Source organism: Drosophila elegans, unplaced genomic scaffold (assembly GCF_018152505.1).
Source record: "Drosophila elegans isolate 14027-0461.03 unplaced genomic scaffold, ASM1815250v1 contig_208, whole genome shotgun sequence".
In the NCBI taxonomy this organism is placed as follows: domain Eukaryota; kingdom Metazoa; phylum Arthropoda; class Insecta; order Diptera; family Drosophilidae; genus Drosophila; species Drosophila elegans.
In genome coordinates, this window is record NW_024545578.1 from 18374780 (window position 1) to 18401115 (window position 26336).

A 26336-nucleotide genomic window follows, 5' to 3' on the forward strand; every position below is an offset into this window, starting at 1 on the left:
TAAAAACGATGACATTAATTTCAATTTTTATGTGTTAACTTTTTAAGGAGCGATGCATGTATTCCGCTCTTATATTTTAGAAACTTTTATAAATTTAAACCGAAAACTTATACGAAGATCGTCGTATTACAAGTACAAAAAGTCCTTGCTTGGTTTACCAAAACTCGAGGTAAAAAACAAAAATAAAATAAATACCTTAAAAACAAATGTAACCATTACAAAATATTGAAAATATGGATTGAAACTGTCAAGAATGGCAAAACTAATATAATTATTTAGAACAATCTAAGTTTCTTAGCTGTCTGCATTATACTTTTAAGGAAAAGGAATTAATATATATTCCCTATAACTTTTATTTGGTATCTTTAACGAACGCTTTTTCTTTAACTCCATCTAAAACCATTAATAAAATACGGCAAATGCCACCCCGTTTTAGACCAATCCAAAAGATCATTGGGAAGATATCATTTGGCATTTGTTGTATATTACTTCCTGTCCACCATGGCCATATACATTTCATATTTTTCCCACCAGTCCGAGATGTCCACCCCTTGAGAACGATATAGTCGCAATTCCTGCCCCCTGACGACACACGTCCGTGGCAATAAAAGCGCAAACGTTTCAATTCCGTTGCGGCTGACAAATGCATGGAAAAAATGCGAAAGTTTCTGCCCCAAAAATATATTATAATGATAAAAAAAAATCGAGTGAATGGAAACGGACCAAAGTTTATCTCGATGCTGTCGAGTGTTTTGATTTGTAACGTTTCTCACTTCATTATTATGCAATAAATAATGCCATCTACATGTAATGCCGAAAGGAGGGTTGGCAGGGGGTTGTTGGCTGGTCCTGATTTTTGGCCAGCAGAAGTGGAGCGGAGCGATGGTCAGGAGTCACTGCTGTGGAAATTAATGAGGCCTAACATGACAGGGCGCGAGTTTTTTGCGAGTCTTTGTAACATAAGGAAATATATGAAGATTTAAATATGGACGTCTGCTTTTGGTTGACTAAGCTTTCAGTTAACATTTAAAGGCCAACACATTTTACGTCATAAACATTTTATTTTTCACTTTTTTCAAAACCTAATAAAAGTTTAAAAACATCCTTATATAAATATGAAAAGGTACTAAAGTGATAAAAACTTGTTATATATTATTCACTCCATTAAGAAAAATGTAAATTTCGCGAAATTCGGGGAACTTGAGGAAACCTATTTTGCAGACAATACAGGGTGTTTCTGGCTCTGTCATATCTAGGTAATTATGGAAGAAAGAATAACATTAACCCCTCCCTTTATATTTATAACAAAGATATTTTTGGAAGATCACCACATTTATTTAGTTTGAAAGGTCATTAGGCGATTTCTCTTCTGGTAATGTCAATTTGTAGATGTTTTGTTAGTAAGCACATGAAGATGATCTTTCTAATGATGTTGATTGAAACAATATATTGTTTTCACTGTATACAGCCTTTTTTAAAGTTTAAGAACAAGGGCTAACCTCTGGAGGAGCTTTGTGGAGCAGCTTTCGCGTTGCCAACTCGAAAAGTTTCCAGTCCCAAGCTTAAAGCTTACTCCTCTTAGAGGGGTAGCTTTTGAGAGCTCGGAGAGCTTTTTATTCAATTTGGCGATTTGGCTCCGCCACCCCCCAAAGCTTGCCCGAAAGCTCCAGCTCCGCGGTAGCATTTGAACCCCTGTGCGAAAGCTCTGCCGGAAAACCCACCCCCAATTCACTGGGCACTCACCTCGTCGCTGTGTGTGTGCTGGAATGACGCTCTCTCGCGCGGAGAGCCCTCTCCCGCAGAACTCGCTCTCTTTGTGACACAAAGAGGAGTGTCAGGCAGCATAAATTTCAGCATACAAAATTCCACACACTCGCAGCGCGTCGCAGATACTTTTCGGCAAAGTTTTCCGCAGGAAAAGCCAGTGTAAATAATTTGAAATCCCACGATAAATGGCCTACAGTTCCTCTTAGTAATTAGAAGTTTGGTGTAAATAAATATGATGTTCGTTTAGCGGTAAATGCTGCAATTGATAGTGTATTTGTGTCTGTGTTTTCATTCGGGCCAAATGTGCCCAAGTGGTCAATGTGATAAATCAAACAAGTTTCTTTCGGGTCGAAATCAAACAGCGGCAGCCAAAAATCGCCAGGGATATGAAAATTTAATATAAATCCGGCAATCATAAATAAAACATAAATTATGTTTCGCTGCCAGTTGGCGGCAACAAAAATAAAATGATCAAAAAAAGCGATGCGAGCCAAGCGGATATATTTTGATTTTTTTTTTATAAATAGAAAAATCAATTTCGCACGCGATGAGCGGGCCGAAGCTCTCACCAACACACACACACACACACACACACACGGGCTCTCTCTTTTCGGTGCTCTCTCATTTTTTTGCCCTCCCCCGAAAGTGGAGCTTGTGTGCGTGCGTGTGCCCGTGTCGGTGTCTATTATAATATCCCAGTGAGCAAAAGAGCGAGCGAGCGAGTGGCCGAATACTCTCACTCTTTCTGCGAATAATTGAATATAATTCAAGTGTTTTGGTTGCACTATTTGTTGTGCTTATTATTGTTATTATTTGTTTAAACTACCAATAACAACATAACCAACAGGGCGTGCGGTTTTGATCCACCTTCAAGAAAGCGAAAAACGTCAACAACAACCACAGGTCCACAAGCTCTCAAGGAGAGCGAGTTGCGTAGTGCTGGAGCCCTGGTCCAGAAAACCCTTTTATGGGTTTGTCCTGTTTACAAATTGACGCTGCAAATTGAATTTATAGCACGGCTGAAACAAGTGGTTGAGTGCCAGCCAAGGGACCCACTTAATTTCCGCTAAAGTCCCCAAAATACCGAAGACAAATAAATATGGGAAATGTTAGTACAGTAATACATCTATAGGTAGAACTGAGTAATAGCATTTTAGTGAACTTAATCTGACTTGTGGGGCTTACTATTAAGTAAAAAACTTGAGAAATCGACTTTTCCAATCTTAACAACATAGAGATCTCAAAAACACTATAATTCACATATTTACAAAACATAATAAGAATCATAAATAAATTTGTTAAAAATTCTTTCAAGAAACTAATTTTTTTCACAAGAAAATTCTAAAAGTATTATAAAGGGAATGTAATTTCATCAAATCGTAGAACTATATTTTTAAATCTCAATTCGTATTGAGAGTTTTCTTATTTAGAAAACTTTTAGATAGACGTCTTCAGTTTATTTAATACCCTAATAATTTACTTGAGTTAGCCAAGTTGGCCTGTATTTGGTTAGAACTGGAAATAGGTGGCTGGCCGAGTGGGTGGCTTGGGTGGTATTTTCCGTGAGAAATACTCACGCACAAATGTATTTCCCCTCGAGGAGCGTTTGTTGCTGCTGCCTGAATCTTTCGAAATTGACAACGGCAACAGACGCAGCAGCGGCAAAAGCAACAACATCAAATCAAATAAATTAAATTTACACACATAGTTAAATTAGTGGAAATTGAATAAAACAGAAGGAAGAATAGACGACAAACGTAAATAAAAGACAGCCAGAACGAGAGGTGCAGAGTGACGAGCGGCAGACAGAGCGGGAGAGCAACGTGTCGAGCAACAAATTAATAATAAAGAAAAAGAAACACAAATTGAATACAACAACAAAAGCCGAAGCAGCAGCGATTCTGGATTTCTAGAGGCAGCGGCACATTCAAAAGATGGGCTGTGGACAGAGTAAGATACACTTGTATCCCAGGAAATCGAAGAGTAAAGCGAACGGCAAGAAAGGAGGGCATGGTGAGTACACAAAAAAGAGCATATCCTTTAGTGCCTGACATTATATGATCCATCTATTGTGCACCAAAAAAAATGTCCCAATCATTGCTTAAGAACCTGATCTTGACCTGATCCAATAACTAAAAACCTACAGCCAATAGCTATAAACTTTATTATAAATTTTATTTAACAAATGCAATACCTACACAGAAAATTGTGCAATACTTTCATACTTTTTCATAGTAATATTATTTTCATAGTGATATTAAATTTACAAAACCAACTATTTTATATAAAATGTCGTATTCTATTATATGTTTTATTTTTATTAAGAAAAAATATTCGATCAATGGAAAAAAACATTTGTATATTTTCGAGAAAAGTTAAAAGTCATCTATTTTTGTATACCTATACATTCTTGTTGATCATTTTGCCTAATAAAATGGATATTGTTTTGATACTTTTGATTATTTCGATAGAAAAAGATGAAAAAGATCTATAGAAATATTAACATTTTCTTCTCCTGTGTAGAGAAAGGGAAATGGGGGGAAATGAGGGGAAAAAAGTATTGCCTCGCACAACAAAGCTTACACGCATGACGACATCAATTTGCCTCCAGCTGTGCATGTGTCTGTGCGTGTACGTGTATGTGAGCCACCTGTTTACACACAATGAGGACACCATTGATTAATATGTCACCAGCAGCAAGAAGAGCGGTGGTGGAGGGGGAGGGAGAGGGAGAAAGCAGAAGCCCAGTTTTAAGGCCATGCATTCAGTTATAAAAAAGGCCTACATTTTAAAGCCCAGAGCATTGTCTATATATAGTATAAACCAAAAACACACACACTAGCTGCCGTGTGTGTGTGTGTGCGTGAGTGTGTGTGTTTGCTCTTAAGTTTATAAAAATGTAAAAAACCTAGCCTACATGGCAAACTTTTGACTATGCCCAAAAGAAAGGGGCTTTTGTGGCTGTGAGTGAGCGTGTTTCTTGTTTTTTTTTTCGTGTATGTATAATTAACTGCTAAAAAGGCAACTTGTTGTTGCAGTGGGCGCCGCTTTGAGGGGTGTGGCCAACCCGCTAGGTCCTCTGTAAGTGTGTCTGTGTGTAAAAGGGTTAAAGCTAAAAAGTATAGCATACACAAAGGCGCCATTGTGCCATAAACGACCCAAATTTTTCGGAGACGCCTAAGCTTTAGTCTCGGTTCTAGATTAATTATTCATAATACTTGGCTCTCTTTGAATTTGCATTAAAATGCATAACGGTTTTTAATTAAATTTATGGGTAGCAGAACCACTTCAAAGAATGGCCCCAGGAAATATTAAGTATACGCAGGTCAAGCCGAACGTTACGGAAGATGGATTAGCAAAAGGAGAGCGAAGAAGTAAAAAAGGAATGTTTAAAACTAAAAAGTAAATGGGCTGTTTGTTCGAAAAACTCTTTTCAAACTTTTTACGATTTTTTTTTTAAATCATCTTATGGGGACATTAGTTTTTTTAAGTGTCCACATTTCCTCCTATGTCCTAGCATAATTTCGACAACTGTTTTCTAAGCATTTTTACTTGAATGGCCCCCCACAGAAGTTGCCCCACTTGGTTTATTGCAAAACTTTTGCCACTCCGTGGCACTCGCGAAATTGCCCACTCATCTTGACTAATGCTCGAAACTCTTCCCTGGCATTATCCATTTGTTTGGCAGCTGACTCAGATGCCGAAACGGACGAGGACGAAGGCCACATCGAGGATGCCGAGAAGGCACAACAACGCGACCGCGAGAAGCACGACGAGAGCGAGGAGCTAAGCAATAAGGACATCCAGGACAGCGACGAGGACGTGGCCGTCTCCCTGCTGCGTGCCAAGAACCTGTCGCTGCTCCAAAGCCAGTAAGACATCCCTTTGCCCGCCTAACCGAAAATAAACACCTCACTTTTCCAGGGAAATATCATCTAGCCAACAGAACTTCTTCCGGATGCTGGACAAGAAGATCGATGAGGTGAGAGGCCACGTAAAATTACAAAATAGCTGGGGATTAATGATATAAAATATCTAGGGTATTTTCAAAACTACCAGTTGATAAGCATCAAACTAGTGTTTTAAGAAGTTTTAGTGCTAGAAAAACAAGAAATTCTTAAACACAAAAATTATATAAAAAGAAAATCAAAAATTTAAATAATACGTATACTTAATATGCAATTTAAATCTTTTTTACACGCCCGCCGCTATAAAATCATAAATTATATTGATTTACACGTCAAAACATATTTTTTGACAGAGTATAAATTGATTTTAATCTCATCTAAGCCTTTGTTGACATTTGGAAAGAAAATCATTTCATTAAATATATCTTGAAGAACTAAATTGGACAACGTTTTGGTTCTAATAGTCATAATATTGATATGTAATTGGCTGTTTCGTGATAATAAACAAATGGCTTGCTGCCCAATGATCAGAATAGAAATATACAAAATATTTGGTTGCGCTATCGAAACAGCAAAACAATTGGCTTTATGGCCTCTAATTTGTTTTTTTTTTGCCAACAACATGTGGAAAACCATTAAAATTCGCTTGTTACCTGGTGATCAGACTTCAAAGAGAAGTCAAATAGATGCACGGAAAAAAAAACGTGTGTTATATAAAGATTAAAATTTTGATTTGGAATCAGATCCGAGATAATAAAGTTATACATTTTTTAAATATTTAAATGTAATTCTTAAAAATTTGTAAAAATTACATAGTATGGTTTGCTCAGCCAAAATTAAAATAAATCACAAGCAAATCAAATTAATATAAAAAATCGAATCTATTTAAATTGAATTTCTTTTTTTATCAAAATATTTTTGGGAGTGTGTTGGAAAAATGTTTTGATCATTAGACCTTAAATTAAATTAAATTCTTGTGCTCTATGAATCTGGCTAAACTCACTGATTTTCCAGGGTCCCGACTACGACTCGGCCAGCGAGACGGAGATCGCTTTGGAAGAGGCCCGACTGAACGCCCTGCGCCAGCACTGGGAGTCCGCTAGCATCACGGCCTCCATCTGCTCCTCGGCCAGCCGCTCGCTGCAGACGACGCCCATCCGCCAGGTGCAGGTGCCGCTAAAGCAGCCACCACGTGGCGCCGGCCTGCTGCTCCAGCCTTCCAGTGCGGCGGCGGTCACCGCCTCCTCCTCAACGATAGTCACGCTGCCCACGACGGAGTATCTACCTCAGCATGTGTTGGCGGGGCGGCAGCAGCAGCTGCAGCAGCAGCAACAGGCAGCGGTGCTCTACCAACAGCAGCAGCAGCAGCAACAACTAATCCTGCTGCCCCAGTTGGATCCCAATGTTGTCAACACGTCCACGGCGGCAGCAGCGGCCCAACTGGCCCAGTTGCAGCAGCAACATCAGCAGCAGCAGCAGCAGCAGCAGCAGCAACAGCAGCAGCAACTCTACCAGCAGCAACAGCAATATCTGTTGTCCCTTCCCGCCGGAACCAAGCCGCAGAGCGTGAGTCCAAAGCGCCTGATCTACGGCAGTACCGTCGCAGCTGGTCCGCCGGGCAGTACCGCCTGCCCACCGCCGGCCCCGCCTCCTTCCGTTCAGTATATTGCCGCCGGCTCGAGTGGCGGTTTCCTCAATGGCGCCGGCGCCATCTCCGGAATCGCAGCGGGACGAGGGCCCCTGCAGCTGGCCTACTACGGTGCCGCCCCCCCGAGCACTGCCCCCCGACGGCGACGGCCGCTCCCAACGCCCCCGAAACGTACGAACCGCCAACCGCTCCACACAGCCAAAGTCAGCAGCAACAGCCGCCGCCGCCTCCGCCGGGCGCCTACTACGGCGAGATGATGCACGGCGTACAGGTAATTATTCCGTAGAAGTCCTCGACAGATCTCAATGAAACTTCAGTTAGCAAATATTATTCAAGCTTTTTAAAAGCATATAGCTTAATAAGCATTGAGAAAATGCCTCAACTAATTTTAAATATTTTGAATCAGGGTTAGTTGATACTTGAATATATGTACTTCTATAGTTCACTCTTTTACTGATCATTTTTATTTGCGAATCAAAAAAAGTTAACCTCTTAGCTCAAACAAAAAATCTTTGTATTAATATTTTTCTAAGTACTATAAAATCGCGAATAAAAATGTAATGTTTTTATTTTTTTCTAATTTAAAAATTTGGTTAACTGGCCATTTTTTAACATCTTCTGTATTTTTAAACATTTTTAAATGCTGCAAAAAAGTAAGGAAAAACTAGAAGCAATTTTTTTATACAAGTTTTAGATAGTTTCATTATTTAAAACAGTCCTTAATGACATTAAAAAATACACGCATGAGAACTTGAATTATTTTTATTCCGTTTTCTCAAAAATGAAACTTTGACAAAGTTAACAAACTATTAATCCTTAACAAGGATTAAAGAATGTTTGTTTTTTAAAACGAAGATAAACATTTATTATACATACATGTATATTTTAAAATTTACGACATTTAGGTACTTGTTTTAGTGTGTATATGTTCTTAGAAAACTTATTTCTTCCGGCATAAAAAATTTTTTTTTTTAATTTTTGCAGCCCGCTCCGGCGGCGGAGTACAAGTTCCCGCCGGCCATCAGCGTGCAGCGATTGGCGCCGCAGGTTCAGCGGCAGCTGCGCGAGACGCAGGAACTCATAAAAGACTCGTGCCCGCAGCTGTATGCGGCGGGCTATGGCAGCCCAGGACCACCGATACGCAATCCCAGCAGGAACCCCACTAGAACTAGACCCACCCTGGAGACGCAGTTCTCGCAGGAACTCTCGTGATATCTATATATGTAAACAGCCAGCAGACGGAGGATGCAGCCACATTCAGCCACACAGTTGCAAGACAAAACTGTAGCCAAAGATGAAAACTAAAATTAACCAAAACTATAAACGAACCCCATGACAAAAAAACCAAGGAAAAGCAACAAAAAAAAAATAAGAAAATCGAAGAAATTCAATTAAGAAATTGTAAAACTGCACTCAATGTTTCAGACCCTTCAGAACCCCCCAGGTGGGCAGATCGAGCCCCTATATGCGTACTACTTACAACAAACAAGATGAACAACTAAACTAAACCTATGCGCAGCAACAAGTAAAGCATTAAACTACAAAAAATATTCAAGAGGCAGCCAAAGAGAGTACGAGTAGAATAGGGATATAGCGAGTTGGATCAGAAAGCGCAAGGTACATAGATTTAGGAATCGAGTATAACGTTATAAAGCGATATATATGCAAATGCCACAAAGAGGATACGGAGGAGGAGGATGAGAAGGATAGAGCCAAAACAAAGCAAACACAAATCATACAAAGTAAATAATATAAAGTGTAACAAACAAATGACTTTTACATTCTCACGCAATTTTGTTAGTCATAAATCTCATGGTGTAATTTTTTAACAAATATTTTCCGTCAAATTCTCGAAATGGTGTAACGTTGAAGATGATGATGAGGATGATAAAATGTTCGTTGGATATGCAATTAACGGATGAAGCTGTCTAGTAATATTTGTATAATTTAGTTCTATTTATTATTATGATAATTTTGGATGTATAATAGTTTTTCTTATATGGATATATATATATATATATTAAAAATGGAAAATAAAAGCAAATCAATTAAGTTTAAACACTTACCGTCTTTTTTATTTGTTAAATGCTATAAATCATAACAGGCAGTTGAACTTCTAATTAATTCCTTTATTTATATCTTGTTATCAATTCATACTTATGGGCTCACATAAAATGGAATTGCATTTCATAATTCTGAAAGTGTTAATATGTTTTGTTTCTCGTATGTTTGATTTTGTATTTGTATTTGTTTGAAAGTATCCAGCTAAGCAATTCATTAGACTAGTCACATAATATGGTTTAAGATGACATGATTATACGCATTTGATTCTAAGAAATTGACATTGTTTCTTATGTGTATGTGTGTGTCCGATAGTGTGAAAGGTGTGCGGGAGTGTTTTCCCTGCTAGTGTTTCCTAATCATCCGATTGCATCTAATCTCTTTTGGCTTGGGTTTGGTTGGAGCATTGCAAACATTTCCTTTGCATTGCATATGAATAGATAGGTACAATATTCGAGAATTGTATATAGAAATCAAATACGCCCAGGGCTGTGGAAATATAAATGCCAACAACATCGATGATCGGCACTCGAATGCCCTAACAATTTGACTAAACCAAAAGCTTATCAACTAAATTGGGTTTTTTTGGGGAAACAAAGAGATTTATCAAATTAAAAGCGTATTTGATTCCAGATTAAACCATATTATATAGCTAAGACGTGGGCGGAGGAGATCTACACGAAACGTACATCAACGACGCTCATCAAACATCTTCCCTACGAAGTCCCAAGACTTGTTATCGTGACTTGTGTGTACAATTATACGGGTGGTGTGTACGGATGTGCGTGTAATGTTCGTGTGGGGAAAGGAAATTACAGTAGAGCAGGATCTACAATTTGGTAGCCTCTTTCGAACTATAGAGCCTCTAGTTCTGCACGGGCAGCGGAGGCGGCGGATATGCGAAGATATCGCCGCCGTTTGCCATCATATAGGGAGCCGCCTGCGTGGGCACGGCATACTGGGCGCGGTAAGAGTTGGCCACCGCCGCTGCTCCTCCGTTCAGCGACACGGTAGCCATGCTGGAGGACATCGACGAGTACTGGCCATAGGCCTGTGGCGTCTGCAATTGCTGCTGCTGTTGCTGGGGTGTCTGCAACTGTTGCTGCTGGGCCGCCTGCTGCTGGTTCATCGGTGGCGGGGGCATGTTGGCAAAGTTCATGTTGTACGGCGAGAAGCGGGAGCGCTTCTGGTCGATCCCGTAGTTGGCCGCTGTCATCGCGGCCTGCACGGACGCATCGGGCATCAGGTGTTGCTGCTGGGCAGCTTGTGCCGCCTGCTGTTGTTGCTGCTGCTGCTGCTGCTGCTGCTGTTGGTGCTGGGCCTGTGGTGGCACGGCTCCCGGAGCATTCTGCGCCTTGTTGGGCTCGAAGCAAGCGGCATTGGGATTAAAACGGGAGAACGGCACTCCGCCGCCCTGTTGTTGTTGCTGCTGGCCCTGGTAGCCACCAGCTCCCTGGCCACGGTATCCACCCTGTCCGCCCTGGTTCGGCGGCGAGGTGCGTGGTTTCTGGTCGAATCGTGGTGGACCTCCTGCGCCGCCGCCGTTGAAGGCATTGCGATTCATGTTACCGCCGGGACCGTTGTTGTTGCGGTAGTTGTTGCCGCCGTTGTAGCCACCACCCATCTGCTGGTTGCGGCCCTGATAGCCGTTGCCGCCGCGATAGCCTCCACCCATGCCGCCTCCACGCTTGTTGTAGCCCCCGCTCATGGCCATGTTCATCAGTTTCGGGTTGATGGTCTACAAAGGGTCCCAAAAAAATAAGTAAGTACATTGGATTGTCCAACAAGTTAATAAGGAAATAGGTCCAAAAAAATCAACCAGGTTTTTGTTAGTTTCTAAAAGGAAATCTCTTTTTTGGGTAGCTAAAGTTTTTTATTTTATTTAAAAGAAATGTTGCCAATTTGGGTGTATTGTATAGAAGAAAATTGTAAATAAAACAAACTACCCAAAAAAATAAGTTAATTAAATGAAATATATTCCTATTGACGCAATATTTAAATCTAAATTCAGAGTATATATGGGCTAAACTCAGTTTTTAAAACGATCTGATTGAAGAATAAGAATTCCCTACATATCTTATTAAATTTGATTAAATTCGTTAATATTCTTTAAAAATTACTTACATAAAACTTTATGTTTATTAATTTATTACATTTATAAGCCATTTAAAATGTTTCATGTATGTAATTTGTTAAATGTTAAATGTAAAGTACCAAACGATAGACTGTGAAAGGTTTTATTTTATAAAAATAAGAATAAAAATTACCTAATTAGTTTAATGAGTTCGATGTAACTTTTATTTTTTAACTATAAACTTTTATAACATTTTTTTTTACATTTGTCTGTGTGATGAATATTTAAATTTGCTTTATATTGATTACTTTTTCAACTGCATTATTTTTTAATACATATTATTAACCTAGTTCAATCTTTCGAGCCCTAGGATTTAAAGTTCCAAGGAACACTCACCTGGTTGGCCTCGCGCAGCACTTGGATCAGGTCATTGGCCTTGTTGGCGTTGGAGTGCGTGAACAAGGTGTAGGCCGTGCCCGTGTTATTAGAGCGTCCGGTACGTCCAATGCGATGCACGTAGTCCTCCGAGTTCGAAGGATAATCATAGTTGATCACAAACTTGACATCGTCAACGTCTGTTTGATTTCATTTATATTTTTCATTTCGAATTTGGAAATTGAAGAAGTGTGAAAAGAAGCGTTAAAAATATCGAATCGAACCAATGCGTCGAAAATAGGAATCTTTCTCAATACTCAAGAAACTATTCAACAAAAACAAAAACTTATTTGTGTGTGGTTTGGTGGTTTGTGTGATTGTGTCCGGTTCTGTCTTCGTGTGCGTGTGTGTGTACGTGTTATGGTATTTGTTTATGATCGGGGCGATCATTTGTGTTGTTAACTTTGTTAATAGAACTTAAAAGATACTTGATCGAATCGTTGAATGGACTTTGTCGGTTGGTAATTCGGTTTACATGTTTTTTTTTTTGGTATGTTTTGTACTTTGAACAAAAATTTCGCCATCAATACTATTAGCGTATATTAATAACTATACATCTTTGGCAAATAGATATATGTTTTTTCTATACTGCAGAAATGTGGACCTCGACCTTTTCTTCTCATCATACTTTCATATCTTTTTTTTTTTGCAATACACAAATCGTAATATAAATGTTTAAGCTTAATGCATACAAGAGACGGCTTGATTAAAATTAATATTATAAGTAGCTAATATAAAAATAAATGAATGATCAAAGCTTATGATAGAGGGTGCTGGGCTTTTATAGGGAGGAGATGGTTAGATTCTTTGATGGGACAAAGGGAGGAGGGGTGCGGACATATTGCTATGATTAGGAAGAAGTAAATTAGCCTAGTACTTACCCTGTAGATCTAGGGTTAGAATGGGTAAGAGTTAGGCTTACGCGGAAGAGTCACTGCAGATCCTGTCCTGGCAACTGGGTCGCGATGAGGGAGATCCCACGGATCTCCGCAATGCTAGAAACTTATAACTCAACCCTCAACTTGTATATATAGCTTTTCTCTTTAACTGCTTTGTGTATATAACTTTTTAACTTTTAGCTTTAAACTTTTAAGTTGTTTTGCCATTTGAAAAATCGAAGTCCATTTCATAAAGTGCTGATGATATTTTTGTTCACACACAAATTTCGGTTTTATACATAGAGTAAGGAGCGACGTAATATAGTATAGAATACTTTATGATACATAAATAATCTACAGAAAATTAGCATCAGTCAAAAAATTCGTGGGCCGCAAAATGTTACAATTTCTTAACACATTATTTTCTCCGTATTATTTATACTACAAACTAAACAAAAAAAAGAAAAAATGTATATACTTTTAAGGCATAGCTTTATTGGTTTGCCTTGGATTAAGGGGTTATTTTTTTATAGTGCACTGGGATTATTTACTTTTGATTTTATCAATAGTATTTTGCTGGGCCATTGACTCCTTGACTGACAATAAGTTGCTTTATACGATAAGGTTACTCAAAATGTGATTGACGAGACACAACTAAAAACTATGAGCAAGAGAGCAACAAACAAACTAAAAGTAAACAACATCATATAACCAGCAATGCATGGAGAACAAACACATTCCCCTCATTATTTGAGCCCACACCATTTCTTCGTACTCGGAGAATCATTCAGCAGAAACAAAAGGGATCGATGGAAACTAAGCGGTCCACCAGGAACTGAACCACTTGAAATTAATTTATCCAAAGCCCAAACTTTCCCGGAAATTATAAATAGGGTAGGTATCTTCGGCTGGTAAAGATTCGAACATGCAAAAAGAAAAGCAGTCGGTCCTTTTCCGGTTTTCACTTTCACTAAATAATAAAGTTCGTTAGATGTTCGCCAGTTGAAAGCTCAGTACATTCGCTTAGCTGCCCGCCATGAAATATAACATTTTCTAACAAAACGAACCTGGACTTAAAATAAGATTTAAATATCAATGAAAATAAACAAAGTCAAGATCAAATACAGCTCAGCGAAATGTACTGAATAATATTTTTTACAAAACATTTAAAAGTTATTGGTCTAAATCAGTGGTCGGCACGCTCCTATCTCTGCCTTGTGGGCAGAGCAGCAGCAGAACGGCGGCAGAGGCCGACACGAACGGTATAAAACCGCACACACACACACACACTGACAAGACTCGCCGTGCAAATTACTCATACAAAGAAGTGCGAGCATGTTACAGTATGTGTGCCGACCACTGGTGTAAATATAGATACAAAAAAAAAAAAAAAAATGCTCCCAACTGTGAATATTTACACTCTGAAAATCAATTTTTACCGGAAGAACGATTCCATTTATAAAACCGCTACCAAGGAATAGTTCGATTTCGTTTTGAGCTCAAATCGAAAATGACATGTGAAATCCGGAACTGACCCGAACAAAAAACCTCCAAAGTTCTGGAAACAGAGCGGAAGGAAGAGCGAAGAGGCTGAGCGGTGTTGGCCGATTCATCGCTGACGGATCGCTGAGACCAGACGAACCAGGAAGGCGTCGACGACGAATCACAAAATAATGAATGAAACCCCACGGGATGCTGATTGATCCACAGGCAACAATTGCTTGGTTACGGAGAGAAAAAACGGAAGGTGGCCATTGCAGGCCCACAAAGGCTACGTTTACTCACCGAGTCCGCGGGCAGCCACATCGGTGGCCACCAGGATCGAGTGCCGGCCATTGCGGAAGCTGGAGAGCACAAAGTCGCGCTCCTGCTGCGACTTATCGCCGTGGATGGCGCATGCGCGCCAGCCCTGACGGGAGATGTTGCGCGTGATCTCGTCCACGCGCTTCTTGGTCTCCACGAAGATGATGGTTTTGGTCTCGTTCTCCGCCGAGATGTCCGTCAGCAGCTTGATGAGCTTCATCAACTTCTCGTTCTCATCGCACACGTCCACGATCTGCAGGATGTTGTGGTTGGCGCTCAGCGACAACGACCCAATGTTCACCTGGATGTAGTTGTTAAGGAACTCCTCGGCCAGCTGGCGCACCTCTTTCGGCCAGGTGGCGGACCACATCAGGACCTGACGATCCGGGCGGATCTGTTGCATGATCTTCCTGATCTGGGGCTCAAAGCCCATGTCCAGCATACGATCGGCTTCGTCGAGCACCAGGTAGGTGCACCTCTTCAGCGAGGTGGTGCCCCGCTCAAGGAAATCAATCAGCCGACCAGGTGTGGCAATCACAATCTCCACGCCGCGCTCCAGATCCCTTGCCTGCTGCCCCTTGGGCGCTCCCCCAAAGATGCAGGTGTTGCGCACATGCGTGTTGCTGCCGAACTCAATGGCCACCTGCTGGATCTGCTGGGCCAGCTCCCTTGTGGGAGCCAGCACCAGGGCGATGGGTCCATCGCCGCGCTCCAGGCGCGGCTGGTTGTTGATGTGCACCACCGCCGGCAGGACATAGGCCAGGGTCTTGCCCGATCCGGTCTGGGCCACACCCACCAGATCCCGTCCACTCAAAGCAATGGGCCAGCCCTGGGCCTGAATGGCCGTGGGCTTGGCGAAACCCTGCTTGCGGATCTCATTCATCACGTAGTCGGGGAAGCCGCCCTCCTCGAACTCAATACTGGGTGTGGGCACCTGATCGCCCTTGATGGTGATCTCATTGCTGGTGAGGAAGGTCTCTGTTTCCACAGGAGTGCGGGCCAGCACCGAATCGCAGGGCTTGTAGAAGTTCTTGCGGAAGGGCGTAAGATTGACCTCGGACCAAACGATCTTGGGCAAGTGGGCGCCGTGATTGGAAGAGCGCTGTCCTCCGTTCTGACCACCAAATCCTTCCTGCTGGCGGGGTCCTCCCATGCCGGGTCCTCCCATGCCTCCGCCATTCATGCGTCGCTGTCCCCCGTTGGAGGGTCCGTGTCCATTGAAACCGGGATACGGGGCAGAGCGATTGCGCTGGAACATGCCCGCTCCACCGGGTCCGCCCCCAGGAGCACCTCCGCCCATGCGATTTGGAACCATGCCGCCACCGGCTAGTCCACCAACTGCTCCACCTCCTCCGCCACCGCCGCCGCCGTAGGCGTTCACCTGTCCGTTGTACCTGCAACGAGCGTTTTGCGCCATGAAATTAGAATTTTGAGCCTGTTGATGCGTAGCCAAAATGTTTCAATTTGCTTCAAGCGATCTTTTTTTATGTAATTTTCATTTTTTACTGCCATTTTGAATTTATTGATTTTCGACACTCGGCCCCCGGCCGCATGGCAACTTGAATTTCGGACAAAAAAGCGGTTTATTTTATGGGAAAGTGTTTGCGAACTTACATATTCATTACTGGTGTGCTGCAAGTGGTAATATAGCTGGCCAAATTATAGTATTTCGGGCACTTTTCACAATTTTTCACTTAGCAATTTTCCAGCTCCTACGTCGTCACTAAAAGCAGTGTTACCAGGTGAAGCCACTGCAGTTGCACCAAAAGTGATGAAAAGTTCAAAGGGGTTGCTTGTGGTGGCAGTGTTGCAAAACGATGATTTGGGCTGAGCGATGGGCACACTGCAAGTAGTGAGTACAGGAATCCCTCAATGAGTGCACAGTATTAAAGAATATATTTCTAAAATGTATTTTTATTTTATAAGGGAATAATGAGAAAAGAATTAAACACTTGCTAATATTTATTTTAAGATATTTTGCATTTCACATAAAAATTTTTTAATTGTACAAGGACAATTAATTACAAATATTGGAATACTTTAGGATAACAGCAAGTATGTTAAAGTGAAACGGAATTAAACAAACAAGTTTTAATTTTAAACTTTATGTTTATGCCTTACCCTCTAGTCCATAAATTGTGTTCACTCATTCGACTAATTACCGTACTTTGTAAAGTAAACAAACATGGCTTAAACGAGGAATCAATAACATTAAATTAACATTAAACATAACATTAAATTAAGAGTAAACAAATGTAATAAAGTATTAGCCATTATTAATTAATAAATTGCATATATTTAAGGCGCACAGTGAACAACTTAAAGCCCAAGAAATAGTTAAAAACAATGCGGACAAGCTACAAGAAAAATCGACCATTCGATTTCAAGCTGATAGATTTGGTGGAACCCAATCCAGTGCTATATAAAAGATCTGGGCTTTCAAATTACGATGCAATGAAGGCCAAAACGGATATATGGGCGCGGATAGCTGAGATGATGGGCTGTGATGGTAAGTAATCTATATTCCTCTATATCTTCACGGTTATACAGTAATTATTTCCCCAGTGGACTTCTGCCTGATGCGCTGGAATAACCTGCACTACCAATTCCGCAAAGAGATCCGTCGGGCGGATACCAGTGGTTCGACCTGGCCGTATTTGGAGCGCCTCCGATTTCTGGGCGAGAGTCAGCCACCAGCGAAGACCAAATGCAAACAAAAGGTTAGAGATTCCTCCGGCAAACAGGAGGATTCCGTTGAGCAGGAAACCCCCGTGCACTTTCTGTGGGAAACCTACGAAGATGGTGAAGTCACCCAGCAGCCAAGCACCTTCCTTATCGAGGAGATCATCGAGGAGCCCAGCGAGCAGATCATCCAGGAGGAAATCATCTATGAGGAGCAGGAAACAGCGCAGATACTGTCTCCTAAAAGCAGTTTCCTTCAGATGGACCAGGTCCTTGCCCAACTCAAGGAGCCCCAGCGAAACCGGGCGGAACGTAGGATCACAGCATTTCTGCTCAAGTGCCAATTGTGTGCTCTGAGTAATCAGTCCACGAGTGATCTGGTCATATAGCTTTTACTTTACACACTCTCAACTTTATTAAAAAACAAATAAAAACTAAAATTACACCTTGTCCAGATCCAGCCAGGCCACCTTGGGCTTAATTATAAACTGATCGCGCGACAAACTGTCCAGCATGGCGGCTTGCATGCGGACGTACTTAACCAATCGCTCGATCTGCGCGTAATCATCGCAGTTCATCTCGAAGAAGCGGCGCCACAGGGCGCAGGCCAAAATCCGGTCGTCGGACATAATGCCCTCGTCGTAGGCGATGAGAGCCGCTTGGAACTGTTCGGATAATGTCTCGATCTGCTGACGTGTGCGTGAGGGATTGTGGGCCTGTTGGGAATCACAAACATAGGTTAGCTCAAGTATCAAAGATATTTAAAAAGTAGAGGTAGATTAAAGACAGAAAACCTACTCCCAACTTCTTCGCTCGAGTGTTGACATCTCCCCACATGGCCTCCACAATGCAATTGCGCAGGAAGCGTCCGTCCTCGCCCGTTTCGGAGCCCTCGGCCATGGAGCGCATCAGGAGGAGCCAGACGTGCAGTTCGGTGACCAGAAACCAGGAGTTGAACGTATTTGGCAGATTGAAGTCGCGGAAGAAGGCCACATAGTTGATCTTATCGGCCACGCTCTCGTACAACAGATGGCTGGTTACCTTGAGGCGCTGAAATAAGATAATCTTGATAAATATAAACCAAAAAATAGGAACAATGCTGCACATACCGCCTTTGTATTGGGTGTGAATCCCACTTTGGTAAGCACTCTCTTTAGAATGCCGCCTTCTGTGGGTGCTCCTGTGCCGGGTTTGGTTTTATTGGGACTATCTACAACGCCGGTGGATGAGCATAAACGACATGACTGCTCGAAGGTTCCTAATATTGATGGAGTCTGTTTAAAGGGTTGGTGTGTTACCTGTAATAAGGAAATTGAAAATGTTGTAGGCCCATTTATATAAGAGTTGCATGCACTGCATTCAAACACTTGTATTTCGGATTAATGAAGTGTTTGCATAATTTTGTACCCACCCATGTGTGTCTGACTATGCCACTGGCCAGTCTTGCAACTGCACGAGTGCACTGCATATTTAACTACTTTATAAATTCACTAAAACAAAATCGTTAAAAAAAATTATTTGCACGCGACAACAGTCCCCAAACAGCTGTTTTTAGCAGAGCTGCCAACTCGATCTTACATATAAATTAACAGCCTCCGCTAACATTGCCTTGCCAGATTTATTACAGAAGCACTGTTAAAGCATTTAGAGAAAAACAATAAGAAAATAATCATTTCCATTTAAACATTTGGTTTTTAATTGATCAGTACTATTTTTGGCTACAAGTTTCATTTATAAAATAAAGAAAGCGTATAGCTCAATTTTAGTGTGACCAGTAGCTTTGCGCCCTTCAGCAACCAACGGTCACATCAGCACTCACAACTTCCAATTGGAAATGTAAATAAATAAATATTTGGAAAAAATAATATACAATAATACAAAAAAATGTTGCGTTTGGGCACGCAAATGTGCCGGCAAGTGGCCCTGAATGTCCAGACTGGGTGCCGTATCCCAGGCAGCAGCAGTACCCAGAAATTGGTCACCAGGAAGATGACACAACAGCGAACGCCGGTGGATTGGACCACAAGTATTCCGACTAAGGCGGCCAAGGACAAGGAAAAGATTGCTCCTTTGGGATGGTTTCTGCTGGTGGGTAAACCCTTATTTCTCGGTCTATTTAAATATCTAATATAAATCCCGAAATCCATTCCTCCAGCTCATCCCAGCTACTACTTTTGGACTTGGTTGCTGGCAAGTAAAGCGAAAGATTTGGAAGGAGCAGTTGATCAAGGATCTTAGTAAGCAACTAAACACAGCTCCTGTGGATTTACCAGAAGAGTATGTTTCCCACCCATTGCCTTAATATTTTGCCTTACTAAAATACGTTTTGCTTTTAGTCTCAGCGACCTTTCTCACATGGAGTACCGTATGGTCAAGATTCGTGGACGTTTTCTGCACGAAAAAGAGATGCGCATGGGTCCAAGATCACTCATACGTCCCGATGGCGTAGAGACCCAAGGAGGACTCTTTTCGCAGCGGGATTCGGGCAATGGATATCTAATAGTGACCCCTTTTCAGCTGGCAGACAGGGAGTAAGTTAGCCAGAGGAAAAAACTAGTTAAATCCTCTTTAAACCTACCCATTCCTGCAGCGACATAGTGCTCGTCAATCGTGGATGGGTGTCCCGCAAGCAAGTGGAGCCGGAAACACGTCCGTTGGCTCAAGTGAAGACGGAAGTGGAACTCACAGCCGTGGTGCGCAAAGGAGAAGCCCGTCCTCAGTTCACACCCGATCACAAAGGCAATATCTACCTATATCGCGACCTGCCACGGATGTGCGCTTCCACAGGGGCTGCTCCCGTGTTCCTGGATGCCACCTACGATGTCGAGGCGGCTAAAAATGGTCCCATCGGGGGCCAGACACGCGTCACCCTGCGCAACGATCACCTGTCGTACCTGGTCACCTGGTTCAGCTTATCGGCGGCCACTTCGTTCCTCTGGTACAGACAAATAGTCAAAAGGATACCTTTCTGAGAAGGCCTTAAATCAAACGCTTTGTTGTTATTTTTATAAAATTTACATGCTCTTGTGTAAATGCTGGTTTTTATTAAACCGCCAGGACTGTCCTGCTGCGGCTTATATTGCAACTACCGATCCTCGAGTGACGGATCGGCCCGGGAATAGGAATATGAATACAAATACGGTTTGAGGTTTTCCCTCGGGCGTGCCTAGCTGAATACTTGAACTATTTAAAAACACACACTTTAGATTGGGTCAATTGCAGGAAAAACTTCATAACTTGAGGATCAAATATAAATTTATAGAAAATGCTAAAATGATTTTGACCTTTTTCATTTTCAAATTCGAATTTTGCATTGCAATTATATACAAAAAAAAATATTTTTAAAACAAGATAATCAAGTTATAGCTAAGAATCGATGTTTTCTTGACATTTTACTTAATAGGAATTGACCGAGTTAAAGATTATTGTTTTACATTAACTTAAGTAGGGTCAAACTGATATAGTAGTTATAAGATCCAAGATTTAAGCTTAGAATTATTTGCAGATTACTTTTCGTCCTAAATATTCTTCGTCCTTTAAATCCACCCACTCTAAGATATACTAAGTTACAGAAACTGATACGGATATTTACAATTTAGTCTCGCAAATACTGGAAATTTCGCCAACTTTAAGTGTAAACGCCACCACCTCCGTCGCCCTTCGCGCCTAAAGCTGCGGCACAATGCCCCAGGAGCGGAGCAGTCCAGCGCGCTGGTACTTCTTGCCAATGGTCTGGACATGGAAGCCGATCTGCTGCAGCCTCTCGTGGTCGAGGATCTTGCGGCCATCGAAGATGTACGCCGGCTTCATCATCGATTGGTATATGCGCTTGAAGTCCAGGTCCACAAACTCATCCCACTCAGTGCAAATGACCAGGGCATGGGTGGCTCGAACGGCACTGTAGGGATCACTGTGGATCTGCACCGCTTTCTTCACCTTCTCCGGGGATTCCGTAACACTTGGATGCGTGAGGTCGTCGATGATCTGCTCGGGTTCCACCTTGGGATCGTAGATATCCAGTGCGGCGCCTTCTTCCAGAAGTGTTTGGCATACGGTTATGGCAGCGGTTTCGCGGGTATCACCAGTGTTCTTCTTGAAGGCAAATCCCAGGATGGCTATCCTTTTGTCTGACACCGTATTGAACAAGCTCTCGATGATCTTCTGGGAGAATCGACGCTTCTGGTAATCGTTCATATCGATCACCTGCTGCCAGTAGGCGGCCACCTCGGGCAAGTTGAGGTTCTCGCAGATGTAGATCAGGTTGAGGATGTCCTTCTGGAAGCAGCTGCCTCCGAAGCCCACGGAGGCCTGCAGGAACTTGGAACCGATGCGGGAATCCAGACCCACGGCCCTCGCCACCTCGGAGACATCTGCCCCGGTGGCTTCGCACACTGCCGACAGCGAGTTGATGCTGGAGATGCGCTGGGCCAGAAAAGCGTTCGCCGCCAGCTTCGAAAGCTCACTGCTCCACGTGTTGGTGGTGAGGATGTTCTGCTTCGGTATCCAGTGCTCGTAGATCCAGGACAGCTTCTCCACCGCCTGATGGCCCTCGGGCGTTTCCTCGCCGCCAATCAGTACGCGATCCGCATTCAGCAAATCATTGATGGCGGTGCCCTCGGCCAGGAACTCAGGGTTGGACAGGATGTCGTAGTGGATGCCGGGCTTCTGGTTCGCCCGCAGTATGTGCATGATGCTCTCCGCCGCCCGCACGGGCACCGTGCTCTTCTCCACCACGATCTTGTTGGACTGCGCAATCTCTGCGATCATTCGGGCCGCACTCTCCACGTACTTGAGGTCCGCCGCTCGTCCTGTGAAATAGAGAATAGAGTAATGAATAATTGGTCTTAACTACTGCTTAGTTACTAACACACGATCGAAAGAGTGAGTGTCCTTTAGGGGAGCATTTCCTGACCTAAGCAATTAATCAAAATCTTTATTCTACTTAATTTTAAAGCAATCAAGCTCATGTAAAAATTTCCTTGAAATTTAACTATTTATTGTAGTCATTGCTTTTTTATTCTGTTAATTCTTAGTAAAGTATATTTATCAAATATTCTGCTTTATAATAATTAATATAATTTCCTTTCTATTATTTTATTTCACGAAAATTCCGATGACATTTCATAATATTTTAGTTTATTATTTTAGTAAGAAATGCAATACTCTACTGTTAAATTTTAGCTATATAAATACAGTAATAATAAAATTACATAGCTAATATAATGATAAAAGGCAATCATAATGATGATTTAAGTATAGTTGTAGTAATATAAATTTAGTTGTAAACATGGTTTTACTTAGTGTCGCTTCCGACACTTGTAGCTATTATAATCAACAGGTTTCAGTCTTCGAATTGCAATTGCAAAACCTAGACTTAAAATATAACGCATATAGTAAGACCTCACTTAGAGGTGTTCACTCCGTTTATCTTGTAAATATTTGCATAATTGGTACTTACCCTTGCCACTGCCGCAGGTCTTTGTGGGCGTGTTCACCGAGATGAAGATGAGGTCCGCCTCCTTAATGGCCGTCTCGATGTCCGTGGAGAAGAAGAGGTTCACATTGCGGCACTTCTTCACCACTTCATCCAGACCGGGCTAAAACGACAGATATAGCTCATTAAAATATTTTACAAATTGTACAACTTGTTGGCCTAGTTTTCTTTTCTTTTTTTTTTGTTTTTTGTAATGCCAATCACGACCCACTCCCAAAGCCGAGCAGTTGGTGACGTTCGTAGGAACGTCTACCGATAAGATTATACCCCTTCTATTAGTGTTGGGACGTGGACCTTATCCGATTCCGTTTCCTATGAAAGCTATCTCTCAATTAACCCCAGTATGACTCTGTTTACGTGCTGAAATACCACTTTGAGTGGTCCACTTTTAAGCGTTTAGTGATTAATTAATAAATTAGAGGATAGGGTCTTCCCATGACTACTCACGCTTAAGCAATATTCACACGAATTCTTTTTTCCCCTTTCGTTCAACTTATTTCCGTTTCTGATACGATTTGAATGTTCATTGAACTCGTTATGTGAGCGAGCAAATTTGCATACGTATTTATATGGATTTCTCGGAGGCAGGTGTTAATAACTGTCTTTCTTTTAGCATTTCTTTCTTTTCTTATGAAATCTGAGAATCGTCGGCGACGATTTAAGCTATTAAAACATAAGCTGATCTATCTTTGGTTTTTTCTACTGAATTTTAAAAATTATTGACAACACATTTACCTACTTAAACTAATGCTGATCTATCTTTTAGTTTGATTAATCTACGAAGACAAGAGAAAACCAAAGAGAGATGTTATTTAAGGACAGTTTCTAAAAATATATAGTCTGGGCTGCTAGACATAGACATGATCTATGACTGATAAGTTTCTGCGTTGTATTGCAAAATGAAGAAAACGATAATGAGTACACTGACTAGGAAATATTGGCAACAGATGGCAAACAAAAAGTGTCAATAGCCAATTGTGCCAATGCAAAACAAGAGGATGTTGTTGACAAGGCCGCATTGATATTTCCAGCAAATTGCATTTGAGTACTCCAAGATATGGCCATGATGTTTGCTGGCGATGATGCAATCTTGGTAAGTGAATATCAATATGAAGAGTGGAATGTGTGCTAGACAGTCTCTGTTCGTTCGTACGGGTGCACTTAGTGCCGTGTTTTTGCCCATCTTTTTAATGTGCAAAATGTAGTATCTATTACAGTCAAACTTCTTCATGTGAAACCTTTCTTAAAAGGTTTTTTAGCGACTCATTAGAAAAAGATTTAAGTTTTGGCTTTGACAGATTAATCTATTAGAAACTTTATATTAACAAGATTATCGTTAATTAGAATAAGATTTAAGTTTTGGCTTTGGAAAATAAAAACAAGTAGAACTTAATAATTTGTGCACATATCATTTAAAGTAACAAAAAACCATTACAATCTTGAAAATGTAAGAGAAGCATAAGCTTTATTAAAGCAAAACACTAATCTTTTAATGACTAAAGAATAAAAGAGTTGTAATTGATAAGAAAAATGAACTACTGAGCAATTAAATAGACCTAAAAATAAAGTTTACTTCAAAGCAAAGCCTCTACAACTAAAATTTGGACAGATAGTGGTTGTTCGAGAAATGAGAAGGTTCGACTGTGTTTGGGTGTTTGTATATTATTTTTTTCGCGTTTTTACCCGAGAGATACTGGGTGTTTGCCGAGAACGTGGGTAATTGGACAATTTCCAACTAATGTGCGCCCGCTAAAACCCCTAAACGCCCTGCCCAGCGTGGTTATCTCGACCCGAGTCGCTGTTTTGGCGCAGACCCGATAAGAAGTGCGGGGAGCCGAGTATAAAGAATGGGGGCAGGCGGAAGCCAGGACGGAAATGCGACAGTAAAAGTGGAAAAGAGACCACATATGTGACGTGCCAGAATATGCCGGCAAATCCCCGCTTATACCTTATGGCTTCGTGGCGCACTTAATATCTGGAATCGAGGCCTGGGCATTATGGTCACGCAGTCTGGAAAGTAAAATCGATTCCCACGCTTGTTTTCCGCGCCGAATCATATTTCAGCAATCATTTGGCTCTGTGAGTTTTTATAGTTTGTCTTGAATGACTAATGGCCGTAACACGAGGACTGACCATTGACCTTGTTGTGGGCTAAGTGCGTTAAACACCTGAGTGTCTAGTAAAATGCCAAACACGCACCCAGGTTCGAGTGAAGACCGACTACAGAGAGAGAAATGTATAGTTTTTGACCTCAAAATTTAATTAATTTTTTATAAAAAGGCAAATATTGGTTCCAGAAAAATGTCACATACTTTAAGATTGTTTTAATTGATTTAGCATTGTCACAAAAACTTAAAACTACTTGGTTATTTAACAAGAAATTTATATATGCATTTCTGATGATTGATCTTTTAAATTGAAATTCCATTAAAGCAAAAAAGTAAAACTAAGGTTGTCTTTTCTTAAGTTTGTTGATTTTATCAAGTAAAAAACATATCCAAATATTTCATAGATTGACTTCTGAACAGATCTGTAGTTTTTTCTGTGCACTGGGAACTGGTTTCATTCGGAGGGGTTGGCGAGGGCTTCACCGACTTGGGCATGAGCGGTCATCGACGTTTCTTGAGTTCTTCTCGATGGATCTCCGTATTGATTGATGTTTTGTTTGTTTAGGATTAGTGGAAACAAAAAAAAAACACAAAAAACTGCAAGGCTAAGGCGAGAACAAACACATGCGAGTAAACCTATTGCTCTCCCTCTCCCACGGGCACACACACACACATACATTCATACGGCACTTCCTATGTACATACAAACGTGAGTCAAAAACCAACCTCGTAAATGGGTAATTTATCCGAATTCCACTGGGCAATCCGCTCGGAGCTCTTGTCCACCAGGGTAATCACGATATCGGGGCACTTGAGCGCCATTACAGCGCAGGTTGGACCGCCGACATATCCAGCGCCAATGCAGCAGACCTTCATTTCGCACCGCTTTTCGTCGTTTGTTTTGTTTTGCTGTTACTATTCGGCTTTCCTTCCCGTCCCTCTGCCTTTGCCTTTGCCTTTGCCTTTGCCTTTGCCACTGTCCGTTTTCCCTTTTTTTCCGGCGAGTGTCGCGTGCTTTTTGATTTGAGCGGTCTGGTCCGGTCGGTCGGATTAGTCAACTTTACGCGACTACGGAACAACAATAACTAACCACCCACCCGAACTAAGTTTACGAACGACAATAGCGGGGGAAGAGCCAACCAATGGCTGTGCCGTGTGACCGCCGCGCCACTTGCGCCAATATACCGCGCCGGAAACGGTCACACTTTTTCAAGAGAGGCTCCAAATTTAAATGTGTTTTCAATTTAAACTTTGGTAAATATTTCATTGTGCTTTTACCCAAGGGTCTTAGAATTTTTGCAACTTTTATTTGGCAAGCAAAAAAAATGTTTACTTAATTTTAAAGACTAACTGGAAACAGAATAATAATTTTGTTTTAATACCTTTTTGGGCTTTTAATTAAAGTTAAACTTGATATAAATAAACAGATCAAATACATTTGGTTTAAGATTATAATAAAATTATTTTAAATATATCAG

At 41.4% G+C, this 26336-nt stretch overlaps 6 protein-coding genes across 8 annotated transcripts; 3 read left to right on the plus strand and 3 right to left on the minus strand.

Moving 5' to 3' along the window:
• The first annotated feature begins 1846 nt into the window (after positions 1-1846).
• On the plus strand, positions 1847-9382 carry LOC108142434 (putative uncharacterized protein DDB_G0271606). 2 transcript variants are annotated; one of them, XM_017266296.2, is made up of 7 exons: positions 1850-2016; positions 3476-3780; positions 5456-5639; positions 5692-5749; positions 6690-7296; positions 7422-7594; positions 8308-9382. In XM_017266296.2, exons 2-7 carry the CDS (start codon positions 3702-3704, stop codon positions 8533-8535), a joined length of 1329 nt encoding a protein of 442 aa, XP_017121785.1. In that variant the 5' UTR covers positions 1850-2016; positions 3476-3701; the 3' UTR covers positions 8536-9382. The 2 variants fall into 2 exon arrangements, with proteins under 2 accessions (XP_017121784.1, XP_017121785.1); XM_017266295.2 differs by having other exon boundaries at positions 1847-1926; positions 6690-7594; positions 8308-8394.
• A 55-nt stretch (positions 9383-9437) lies between these two features.
• Positions 9438-16334, minus strand: LOC108142433 (ATP-dependent RNA helicase dbp2). Its single transcript, XM_017266294.2, has 4 exons — positions 16189-16334; positions 14557-15968; positions 11855-12033; positions 9438-11122 (listed from the first exon to the last, which is right to left on the minus strand). Exons 1-4 carry the CDS (start codon positions 16194-16196, stop codon positions 10250-10252), a joined length of 2472 nt encoding a protein of 823 aa, XP_017121783.1. The 5' UTR covers positions 16197-16334; the 3' UTR covers positions 9438-10249.
• A 165-nt stretch (positions 16335-16499) lies between these two features.
• On the plus strand, positions 16500-17710 carry LOC108142436 (transcription factor Adf-1). 2 transcript variants are annotated; one of them, XM_017266298.2, is made up of 3 exons: positions 16500-16629; positions 16878-17083; positions 17140-17710. In XM_017266298.2, the coding sequence occupies exons 2-3, from the start codon at positions 16921-16923 to the stop codon at positions 17643-17645; spliced, it is 669 nt and encodes a 222-aa protein (XP_017121787.1). In that variant the 5' UTR covers positions 16500-16629; positions 16878-16920; the 3' UTR covers positions 17646-17710. The 2 variants fall into 2 exon arrangements, with proteins under 2 accessions (XP_017121787.1, XP_017121788.1); XM_017266299.2 differs by lacking the exon at positions 16500-16629 and adding an exon at positions 16744-16819.
• On the minus strand, positions 17647-18815 carry LOC108142435 (ubiquinol-cytochrome-c reductase complex assembly factor 1). Its single transcript, XM_017266297.2, has 4 exons — positions 18668-18815; positions 18366-18554; positions 18055-18306; positions 17647-17972 (listed from the first exon to the last, which is right to left on the minus strand). Exons 1-4 carry the CDS (start codon positions 18722-18724, stop codon positions 17697-17699), a joined length of 774 nt encoding a protein of 257 aa, XP_017121786.1. The 5' UTR covers positions 18725-18815; the 3' UTR covers positions 17647-17696.
• Positions 18816-18949: 134 nt separating this feature from the next.
• Positions 18950-20289, plus strand: LOC108142676 (SURF1-like protein). The gene is made up of 4 exons (XM_017266681.2): positions 18950-19344; positions 19412-19533; positions 19593-19787; positions 19847-20289. The coding sequence occupies exons 1-4, from the start codon at positions 19141-19143 to the stop codon at positions 20226-20228; spliced, it is 903 nt and encodes a 300-aa protein (XP_017122170.1). The 5' UTR covers positions 18950-19140; the 3' UTR covers positions 20229-20289.
• On the minus strand, positions 20279-25977 carry LOC108142675 (UDP-glucose 6-dehydrogenase). Its single transcript, XM_017266680.2, has 3 exons — positions 25585-25977; positions 22715-22853; positions 20279-22064 (listed from the first exon to the last, which is right to left on the minus strand). The coding sequence occupies exons 1-3, from the start codon at positions 25732-25734 to the stop codon at positions 20923-20925; spliced, it is 1431 nt and encodes a 476-aa protein (XP_017122169.1). The 5' UTR covers positions 25735-25977; the 3' UTR covers positions 20279-20922.
• Positions 25978-26336: the final 359 nt, after the last annotated feature.

What these genes read in the sequence shown, in the direction of transcription:
- LOC108142434 (XM_017266296.2), top strand. Translation starts at nt 3,702, where the DNA reads ATGGGCTGTGGACAGAGTAAGATACACTTGTATCCCAGGAAATCGAAG. An exon ending in CTGTCGCTGCTCCAAAGCCA is followed by an intron (nt 5,640 to 5,691) that starts GTAAGACATCCC and finishes TCACTTTTCCAG; the next exon opens with GGAAATATCATCTAGCCAAC. An exon ending in AGATGATGCACGGCGTACAG is followed by an intron (nt 7,595 to 8,307) that starts GTAATTATTCCG and finishes TAATTTTTGCAG; the next exon opens with CCCGCTCCGGCGGCGGAGTA.
- LOC108142433 (XM_017266294.2), bottom strand. An exon ending in TGTGGCTGCCCGCGGACTCG is followed by an intron (nt 12,034 to 14,556) that starts GTGAGTAAACGT and finishes GAAATCAAACAG; the next exon opens with ACGTTGACGATGTCAAGTTT. An exon ending in TGCTGCGCGAGGCCAACCAG is followed by an intron (nt 11,123 to 11,854) that starts GTGAGTGTTCCT and finishes GACCCTTTGTAG; the next exon opens with ACCATCAACCCGAAACTGAT.
- LOC108142436 (XM_017266298.2), top strand. Translation starts at nt 16,921, where the DNA reads ATGCGGACAAGCTACAAGAAAAATCGACCATTCGATTTCAAGCTGATA. An exon ending in TGAGATGATGGGCTGTGATG is followed by an intron (nt 17,084 to 17,139) that starts GTAAGTAATCTA and finishes TTATTTCCCCAG; the next exon opens with TGGACTTCTGCCTGATGCGC.
- LOC108142435 (XM_017266297.2), bottom strand. Translation starts at nt 18,724, where the DNA reads ATGCAGTGCACTCGTGCAGTTGCAAGACTGGCCAGTGGCATAGTCAGA. An exon ending in GCATAGTCAGACACACATGG is followed by an intron (nt 18,555 to 18,667) that starts GTGGGTACAAAA and finishes TCCTTATTACAG; the next exon opens with GTAACACACCAACCCTTTAA. An exon ending in CTCGAGCGAAGAAGTTGGGA is followed by an intron (nt 17,973 to 18,054) that starts GTAGGTTTTCTG and finishes GATTCCCAACAG; the next exon opens with GCCCACAATCCCTCACGCAC.
- LOC108142676 (XM_017266681.2), top strand. Translation starts at nt 19,141, where the DNA reads ATGTTGCGTTTGGGCACGCAAATGTGCCGGCAAGTGGCCCTGAATGTC. An exon ending in CCTGTGGATTTACCAGAAGA is followed by an intron (nt 19,534 to 19,592) that starts GTATGTTTCCCA and finishes TTTTGCTTTTAG; the next exon opens with TCTCAGCGACCTTTCTCACA. An exon ending in TTTCAGCTGGCAGACAGGGA is followed by an intron (nt 19,788 to 19,846) that starts GTAAGTTAGCCA and finishes CCATTCCTGCAG; the next exon opens with CGACATAGTGCTCGTCAATC.
- LOC108142675 (XM_017266680.2), bottom strand. Translation starts at nt 25,734, where the DNA reads ATGAAGGTCTGCTGCATTGGCGCTGGATATGTCGGCGGTCCAACCTGC. An exon ending in ATAAATTACCCATTTACGAG is followed by an intron (nt 22,854 to 25,584) that starts GTTGGTTTTTGA and finishes CTGTCGTTTTAG; the next exon opens with CCCGGTCTGGATGAAGTGGT. An exon ending in GACCTGCGGCAGTGGCAAGG is followed by an intron (nt 22,065 to 22,714) that starts GTAAGTACCAAT and finishes TCTATTTCACAG; the next exon opens with GACGAGCGGCGGACCTCAAG.